The sequence below is a fragment of the Syngnathus acus genome, chromosome 2, assembly GCF_901709675.1.
Source record: "Syngnathus acus chromosome 2, fSynAcu1.2, whole genome shotgun sequence".
Lineage (NCBI taxonomy): Eukaryota > Metazoa > Chordata > Actinopteri > Syngnathiformes > Syngnathidae > Syngnathus > Syngnathus acus.
This window is the reverse complement of record NC_051088.1, coordinates 14,687,175-14,696,927: the sequence shown is the minus strand read 5'-3', so window position 1 is coordinate 14,696,927 and position 9,753 is coordinate 14,687,175. Positions and strand designations below refer to the sequence as shown.

General features: G+C 42.2%; 2 protein-coding genes across 2 annotated transcripts; one reads left to right on the top strand and one right to left on the bottom strand.

The window, feature by feature from the left end:
* Positions 1-4,853: 4,853 nt before the first annotated feature.
* arl6ip6 (ADP-ribosylation factor-like 6 interacting protein 6) lies at positions 4,854-5,787 on the top strand. The gene is made up of 4 exons (XM_037269966.1): positions 4,854-5,131; positions 5,196-5,249; positions 5,375-5,501; positions 5,573-5,787. The coding sequence occupies exons 1-4, from the start codon at positions 4,969-4,971 to the stop codon at positions 5,664-5,666; spliced, it is 438 nt and encodes a 145-aa protein (XP_037125861.1). The 5' UTR covers positions 4,854-4,968; the 3' UTR covers positions 5,667-5,787.
* Positions 5,788-5,847: 60 nt separating this feature from the next.
* slc19a2 (solute carrier family 19 member 2) lies at positions 5,848-9,297 on the bottom strand. The gene is made up of 6 exons (XM_037269933.1): positions 9,084-9,297; positions 7,757-8,308; positions 7,336-7,582; positions 7,062-7,254; positions 6,809-6,950; positions 5,848-6,507 (listed from the first exon to the last, which is right to left on the bottom strand). The coding sequence occupies exons 1-6, from the start codon at positions 9,204-9,206 to the stop codon at positions 6,373-6,375; spliced, it is 1,392 nt and encodes a 463-aa protein (XP_037125828.1). The 5' UTR covers positions 9,207-9,297; the 3' UTR covers positions 5,848-6,372.
* Between the last annotated feature and the right edge of the window lie 456 nt (positions 9,298-9,753).

Genomic DNA, 9,753 nt, shown 5'->3' with positions numbered 1-9,753 from the left:
AAGATTTGCTGATGCCTTGGGAACGGAAGAAGGGGGCGTCTCGCTTGATTGCCCGGAGGAGCTCGAGGGGGTCGGCGTAGGTGGGTGGTGAGATGGGGAAGGGCGGCGGCAGAAGGTCTTCCTTGGGTTTGTCCCTTGCCGAAATGGACGGCAAGTGCGTCTGCTCCCTGGTGCTCTTTTTGCGCGGCTGCTTGAGTTCAGCAGCCGGCACGTTTGGGTCCTTGGCCTTCTTGGCTGTCTTGGCCTTTTCTGTGTTGAGCCGAGGTAGGAGGACACATGCTCCGTCCCCAGCTTGCACCACATCTTCCCAGATCTCGTCCTCAAACGTTTTGTATTTCTTCTCGGCGGCTTGAGCCTTCTTGCCGGTTGCCTTGGGGCGAGCGGCAATCTTGTAGCGTACCATGACGCGCTTGGGATGAACATCTTTTTGGTTGCTCTTAGTTTTCTGCTCAGACCTCTGCTTGGACCGCTTTAAGCGTTTGTCCTCCCGTTCCTTCTGCAGCCGCTGTTCTTCTTCTTGCACTCTCTTCCGATAGAAGTTTGTTTGCATTTTCTTCAAGGCATCCTTCGGGATGGTGTCAATTTTCCCCATGAGCATGAACACTTGTTCCTCCACATGTTTCATCTTCTTTAATGGGTTCAAAAAATGACTTGAGGTTGAACAAGAGCGATACACTTTTGTCACCTTGACAGTCAGCGAGTCCAACTCCTTTTCCAGCTCGACATTCCGGTTTTCCTTGTAAAGCTTCACCATCTGGGAAATTTTCAAGGATGTGTTTGTCTCCTCCTGAATTTTGGCCTTGACGCTACTGATCTCCGTTCGTAAATTCTCCAGGTTCTCTTCATTCTTCTTCCTGGTGTTTTCAAATTTTTGCTGTTGCCCGAGGAGTGCGTAATTGTTCTTAACAGCGTAAGGAAGCAGGAACTGGTTTTGCTCTCTCAGGTTTTCCATCCGTTCCAAGACCTGTTCGTGATCTGGTAGAACGGTCTGATTGGCTTGCTGGTCAGAGGCAGCCAATTTGAAAATATTCTGTTTGTAGCGCTCATATCTGCTCAGCGTGTCCTCAATCTCGGGTATTTCCTTTTGCATAGACTGGATTTGATCACTAATCATATTCATTTCTGAATTTTTGATTAATTTGTGCCTCTTCATCTTTTCAAAACGGACTCCTTCCTCCGCCAGTTTCTTGTCTGCCATATCCCGAAAGTTCTCATTGATGAGTTTCTGTCTTTCAAGGACCAATTCGAGACCTTTCACCTGGTCTTCCTGGGCAGCAATGGCCTCCATCAACCTCAGATTAGCTTCCCTTGTCACCTCCATGGCTTCAGCACGTTGGACCTTCTTTTGTTCGAGGTACCGATCAAAATGTTCTGGTTCTGCCAGCTTTGAATGAGCGTTGGGTTTGTGGCTGGTCTTGCAAATATGGTATTTGACTTTCTTCTCCATTTTTCCAATGCGATACATGATGAGAAAGAAATGGGTTGATCGTTCAATGTGTTATAGAATATTCCAATTTTCATATATGGGCATGTTGTAGACAAACCAACATAATTTGTTGTTGAAGCACCTTTGAAAGAAAGCAGACGTGTGACATCATTGACCACAACAGCCCAATCCTGACAATAATGAATGACTCAGGTATGTTTTTGAAAAGGTGACATCACGCAAATACTTGATGATGAAGGCCTTCATGATGACATCACACTAATCATAATCCCGCAATTAGAACAGCACGTGTTCACGTCTCACTGCCGTGTTGCAGATTTCTTTCCAATCTGTAGATGATAAGCATGATTTGTACATTTTTTTTCCCATTTTGCCACAAGATCACCTAAATCATGTCCTTTTTAGCAGGATTTAATAGTGTCTTCCTTCCCAATACTGTTTTATTTTAAAACATTTAACTAGAAGTGTGAAATAAAGTGATCAGAGAATGCAAGGGAAGCTCAGCGTCCCCTGAATAATAAGGAATGAATTGAAATAAAAACAAAAATAAAATTTAAAAATTAATTATGTATTAATGATTTAATTGATTTATTCATTCGTTCATTCGGTTTTAGTCCTTCAATGCAGAAGGAAATGCTATTCAAATGAGATTCTAAAAGGCCAAGTTATGTTTTGGGGCTGCTCTGTTATAATGTCATGAGTTTGAAATCTTGAAGTCTTCAAGGCAAATTGAATCGAATGACCACTGTCACAAAGGTTGGTATCATCTTACTGAAGACCCAAAATACAGTAGAAACAATCAAGAATGGCAAAAAAACAATGGACTACTCTGAAGTCTACCTCTATTACCTGAGTGGAAATCCTGTTGGATCTGCGGAAGGTGCCGAAATGCAGTCTGTCATTATTTTTCATTCATTTCTTTTTTTTTCTTAATAAATCTGTTGGTCCACAAAAATAAAGTAGTCTCATTAGTTCACAGTTTTAGTTATATTTATTTTCAATTAATCTGCCTTACTTTTACTTTTACTTTGTATTTCAAACTGCTTACTGTTATTACACGTTGCACTATCGAGACAAGAAAATATTTTTTTTTACCATTTATATCTATGCCAATGACATACAGTGACAGGCAGAACAAGAGTAGCTGACTTAACACCGTGACTCATTGATTCCTTTATACCAAATACTTTATGATGCAACAAAGGCATTTCTTCTTGATTTTTGTGCAAGAGGGGATTTCTACCATGACAGTATTCGTTTTTTTGAATGGGGGGGAAAAACAATATGGCGAACGCATACAATTCTGGCCAGGACTATAATGTCATGTCTTATATTGATAAGCTTGTGGATGATGTCACCAAAGTCCTCAATGCCAACAAAGTTCGACTATTATCATGTCACCCGAAGGAAAGGGTGCACATCAAATGCAAAATAAAGAACCAATTTGCCGTCCTGGAATACCTTCAGGGTAACCGAACGAAAAACAGCAAAATCCAGCTATGGGTTGAGATTCACACTCTGAAAACCAAGATCAAGATCTCTGCAAACCAAGAGAGGCAAAACACCGACAAACTGTGTGCCAACTGGAAGACAATCGACGACCTGAGGATGCAGCTTCGTCAAAGTCAGAGAAAGGAGAAAGAAAATGCAGCGGCCACAGAGAGGATCATTCAGGAGCTTGGGTGCCAGCTGAGGGAGCAATTTCACAAGGTTCAGATGATGAAGGAGCATCTTCTCAGGCACGTCCCCATCATTCCTTCCATCGAGCCCTACGAAGAACACATGATTGCACCTGAAATGGAAGAGAAGCTCCAAGTGGTGAAAGCGGCTTTACTCAGGATGCAAGATGCACACAAGGCCAAAAAGAGTATCCCTTGTGGCACAGACAGTGACTGGACCTGCACACAAAGCCCGCCCGAATCTGATAGACATCAGAGAACTGAGAGACCAGTTTCACAGCACTGCCCCTTGGGCTCCAGTTCAGCACAAGGGACAGGCAAGAACTGGTGCCGGCGACTTTGTACTTGTTCCTGCTCGATTTTGGATTTTTAAATATCTTGATGCTTGTCATTGAATTCATTTACTCCTCCCACACACTTTAAAGCACTTAAAGTATAGAAACAAAGCATGCTTGCTTCAAATTGTTTGTTTCCATTCTTGTTGAAGTTGACTGTGAAGCTGATATGTAAAACAAAAAAAGTGCATAATGCAAACAAAATTGTTCAGGCGAACCTGCTAGCGTACTATGAACTTAATAATGCAAAATGTCAAATGGGCTAAGGGAAGTTGGCATAAATGGCACTCAACTGAGTTTTAACAATCATTCACAACTGTCGTGAAGTAAATGGAGCTGGGCGACCAAATGCAGCCTGGACCAGGGTTCATTGAAGGAACTCAAAAGACAGACTAAAGATGCTCAACTAGGGACATGAATAACTGAACAGAAAGACAAAATAAGACAAGAACAGACAAGCAACTAGGAAAACAAGAAACGGGAAGACATGAGATGCAAACAATCCGAAAGGGGAGTGAGGGGCGGACAGGACTTAAATACAAGACAGCTAACAAGAGGCAGGTGAGGGTGATCACACTGACCATGGGCACACAGGAGGGGAGGGGCGAGCACACAGACAAGCGAACCACCCACCCATCCACCCATCCATCCATCCGTCCGTCCGTCCGTCCATCCATCATCTGTACTGCTTGCCACCACGGGGGTCAAGTCAAGTCAAGTTTATTTGTATAGCCCTAAATCACAAGCAGTCTCAAAGGGCTTCACATAGACAAAAATTGACAATTATTCTCAAAGCATCCCCTGATCTTAAGCTCCCAAAAGGGCAAGGAAAAACTCAAAAAAACCCTGCCAGGGGAAAATGAGAAATCTTGAGAAGGGACCACAGATGGAAGGATCCCCCTTTCAGGATCACCAGGTTGAAATGGATGCAGAGAGGGCACAAATAATACATAATATGAAAATCAATGAAAAAAAGTGGATGTCCAAGTCAGCGAAGGGCTGCCGGAGGAGCCCTCAATTGTCGCGAGTAATCAATTTATAATAGTCATACTTTGGGACTTTGGGAGGGACGGACACGAAAATAGAACAATTATTTTTAAGACTAAAGCTGTTACTATGGAAAAGTGTGTTTCGGGGGGGGGGGGGTTCACAGATGCGATTTATTTCGTATTTATTTGATGAAAAATGTAATTTCTCAAATTAAACAATATGAATTTATTGTGAATAATAAAATATAAAATGACTTACTGTTACTTACAACTGTAATAAATATAAACGTTTTTAAAAGAAATAAGAAAATATACATAAACTGTTTTTGGTACGTTTGAAAATAAAACCTGTAATAACACTTACAAACACATGAGGGCGACAACTTGGCAAACAGTGCCCAGTATACCAAACAATTAAGAAGAAGAAGAGACTCGGTTGTTTGCGGAAGTGTCATTATGAACGCGAAGCTCGTTGAATTTTAGTTATGAATCTTATTTTCTAGTCCTGTCGTAAAAAAATGGACCATCCATCACACACTGGGGCAGTGGTAGGAGGAAGGTCCATGATACATCGTAATGGCTTTAAACCTTTGACAGTGGTGGCGATGTCTGGAGTTTTTTCTGCTGTAGTTGTATTTGCTGCTGGTGTTTTCTGCGCCGTTCTTGATCCTATACTTCAAGGTAAACGCGAGTATCTCTAACTTTGTACTTGTATATCGCTAAAAGTAATGTTTCATTGTTTCAGAGCTGCGAGGATGCAGAGTCAAGGAAGAGAATGGTTCAGAAGTGAGGATGTTGGGTGAGTATTTATTGGAGACTTTTCCACTGTCATTCCTTGGCTATTTAAATTGTGACCCTTGAATTCACTGTCACTCATTTGTTTAAATTGTCACCCCTGTTCACAAGGTGTGTTTTTGCTTGTAGGTTTCTGGAGTATCCTGGTTCTCTCGCTCTTAGCAGGAATCGCTTGCTGCGTCTTCTCATGGACTCTGACCTATTTGAACTCTTACAAACCAGGCCTGCTGCCACCAACATTACTAACACTGTGCAGGTAGTTTTAAAAAATATATTTTCAACCAAATGTAAATATACAAACTTCAGTGTCATTTTTTTCATTTCCAGAGATCAACACAACAGAGATTTCCTTTTGGATTACGGTGTTGCCCTCCTTAACGGCGCCATGGCAACGCTTACCGTCATCTGGAGCCTGACCTAACTTTGTCCCATACATTTGTCCATCAGTTTTTCAGCAATGAACGATACAATTTTGTGGAATTATTATTTTTTCATCCATGTCAAAATTTGAATACAATGATAAAACAAAGATTTTGTGGTTATCTCATTGCATCATTTTAGCAAGCAGTAACATTATTTTAATTTAAAGTAACATTATTATAATTTCAATCAAAGTGTAATATATATGAAAATAAATCATATAATAATAATGTAACAGAAAACCATAACCATTAGAATTGTGTGTTCTAGTGCTCATAACAGTGATGTATGGAAACAGGCACAATCTGCCAAGCACTAATAACTGCACATACATGTATATTTGATTCACAATTTACGAACAAATCAATGGTTTGTAACAACTTTACCAAATATACAGTAGTACATTCTATAATATTCTGCTGAGTTGTGATTTTAGGCACACAAATATACATTAAATATAAAAAAGGGGGTATGGAAGAACAAGAGACAGTGCACACAGTATTGCTTTCAAGTCTAAGGCCACAAATCGATTCAAACTATATGACAAAGTACAGCATGTTTTTAAGTATCAGTGCAGTCGGTTTAATACTGAAACTCATGATAGTGTTTTGTGGGTGGCAGAAGTGCTTAGTTGAATGTAAACCAACACAAAAAAAAAAACAATGAGCTAGTCTGCTGTGTTTGTGAGTAGACATTTTGGAACAACATTAAGTGCTGTCTGTGTCTGCTGGACTTGTGGAAAGGACCTCTTGGTCAGAGTGTCGCCTGGTGGCTAGTTTGCAAAGCCCGGCGATGAAGAACACAGCAGAGATGAGAGCAAAGTAGCCACCGTAGACGTAGAACTGTTGGAGGAAGACATAATCAACCATTTTGTAAGCATGAACACTTTGTAAGCATGAACATTTGTGACTCCAAACTTCGATCCACAACTGTATATATGCAAGGAGAATACATTAGGTACACCCTGATAAAGAGTTTTAAGCAAAATTTCAGGCCCTGGAGAGGCTCACCATGCTTGGAGTGCAGTTCTACACGGCAAACTACAACTACCAAGACTTCTTCCCATTGGTATCGGAACCCATTACAGGTGTGCAAGATGTGCGAGTGCCTATCTTCTAGTGAGAGCGAATCACAACTTTTCACCTGGGTGAAGATGTCCAAGCCCAGGCCGACCGAGTCCACCACCACCAGAGTGAGCAGAGACTGCAGCAGCAGAGCCACAAAGGTGTTGACGCCGAACACCAAGGCATAGCGCTGCATGTCGAGACTGGAGGCTATTTCATATCTGAGAGAAGAAAGAAAATGCATAAGACATGTGCTAATTAAACAGGTCAAACAGTGGACAGTTTGCTGTCAGATTGCACCGCGAGGGAGCAATAGCTCTTGAATTACTTACGTGGCAACGGTGATTAGCAGCATGTAGGTAGTTCTGAAAAAGACGTACGAGCCGTAACACAGCCAGATGCTCTTCAGCGTCCCCATGACGAGTACGCATGCTGCCATGAAGAGCGAAAGGGCACACAAAGCCAGCTCTCCCCACACAGTCCAGCGCACAGGAAGGTGACCCACCAGGAGGGCAGCCACAGCCCCTTAAGACACGCCCCCAAGCGATCAGCTTAGTGACGACCGTTTCCGGTGTTTGCAATAACAGCATACGAAGCTCACGCTACCTAGCAGTGTGGACAAGGTCTCCACATAGCCGTTGTAGATGAGGTATTCGCTGGACGGGCGGATCTTCTCCCAAAGCGCTTGAGCATAGTTGACCACCTGGAAATGACCACATGTTGCCAGCGCCCACCAGAGCGACCACGCTAGTAGAGGACCTCGTCTGTAACAGTGCAAGAAGTCGGCCAGGAGCATCTTCAAGACCTCTGATAAATCATAGCTCCTACTCGTTTCCTCAGATGACGGGGACACCTAATTGTCGAAACAAATTGTTGGTTATTGTGGCATTTATGTTAAAGTCATGATTTGTGTTATATTTATGGCAATAGTACTTAACACAAGCAATTATGAAGCTTTACAGTGATTTTAGCTATTCACAGCAGGCTTGGTCACTATTCCCTGCTGCTACTATAGTTTGAGACTCACAGTGGAGAGGTCCTCGTTGTCCTGCGGCCCCTTGTGGTCGACCTTCTCGATGAGGGCGCCGCTGTAGTCACACTGCCTCGCTGTCACCTTCACGGGTTTCTTGTGGAAAAACAAGCTCCTTTTGGGCATGGGCAGAAACCAAGGAGGGACGAAGGCTACGACGGCCGATGCGAGCGTGACCCACACGAGGTGCACCAACTGGACTTGGGCTAGGGCGAGGAGGAGCTGTCCGGTCAGCGAGCCGGCGGCCGAGCCAAAAAGAGCCGCACTGCGGCAGTAAGCAGTCACCCTCCTGTAGTGCGCCGGCTCGACCACGCTGTAGATATACGAGAAGTAGGCCACCTCTGAGGCTGTGGCCAGCCCGAAGAAAAACTCCAGAAGTTGCATGGTGCGAAGGCCTTGTGCTTTGGCAAGTATCACATAAGTGACCACAAAACTGGTTGCCTGCAACAGCAACACGGGCTTATAACAGAGGAAGTCAGTGGCCAGGAAGACGGGGAACATCAACGCCAGATAGGAATATGTCCAGATTGGGTAGATTTCACTGACAACCTGCACAAAGCAAAAGACATTTGACTGATTGCATGTTTTCAACTGAAGGAAAAAGAAAAAACAATACTGATAGCTGGAGCTGAACAACTGATCGCTGAGCAGTGTTGTGACCTAAAATTCCAAAGTATTTAGCATTTGTTTCCTGGAGGGATTACAGTCTAAAACCGCCTTTACAAACTTATTTTGGCCGGGAAAAAAAAGGTTATCTATTCACTGTGAAAGGGATTTACAAAAGGTAATTAAAATCAAATCTACTCAAAGGTCTACAACACACAATGTTGGACTTAAGTGTGCATTCCAAAGTTTAAGGAAGGTTAAATTAAGATCAGCCAGAAAGGCTGCAGTTTACTTTGCTCTATAATAAAATAATTTGGTGAGATATTCACAATTTGTTAACGTTCTATTTACAAATATAACAGTTGAAACGACGTGCTTTTGAATATAACTTCCCTTTGCAACCCTACTTGTGTGCAGAAGGTTGAGGTCGAGTAATAAATGTAACCATTTTGGAATACGGTAAAATTTTCTTTTTTTTTTTTAGTTTAGTACCACCTTTTCTGACACTGATGGCGGAAGCTATAATTGGGAAATTATTGCTGCCAATGTTACAACATGCGCCGGCTAGACCCGATTCCTACCTACGTTTCTGAAATGAAGAAACGTAAATATTTAGTATATATAAACTGGTTAAACTACAGGTAATCGAGATAGTGTTTGGATACGGTAATCGTAGTGTCGCGTGTACTGTATTCGCGAGATCATGCAGCTTCCTCACCTGCGCCTCGGTCAGATTCTTATCTGGTCCCATCAAGTAAGCGGTAAGGAAAGGTTCCGACGGCCTCAGGTTGGAAAATACGCCATAAATGCAAAGGTACAGCGTCGGGTACAACACAGACATGTTGCACGCAAGTTACATGACCTCCACATCAACATCAACTTTGACTCCACCACACACACTGGTGGCGACACTTGTTCGTTTGTTTTGTTTTTTTAAGGCGATTAAGAAGATCTTTGCTGCACTACCGCTACGTAGTGGTTAAAGCATGCAACTGCACAAAGCAGATGATAAATAAATTAATGTGTATATTAACTAAATAAATTGAATGCATTGAATAAATAAATAAATAAATAAATAAATAGGAAACTGAGAATGAAACTAATTACAAAGTGGCCCGCGACAAACATTTGTTTGACACCACCGTTTTACACGTACTAAACATTAAATGAAAATTTCTAATGTTATTAGTGATCTTGCGACCAGGAAAATATCGTAGGTGGCAAAAGTATTTGCATGCTGCACTTACAGATGCTTGTGTCGTAAAAGACTGGTAGTGTTACTGATTACATTTTTGCACTCATGTAAAAGTTCAAATGCACAGATGCTTAATCATACCAAAAAAAATTTAATGAAGTTTTTACTGTCTTAACTGCTTTGATAAGTTGGT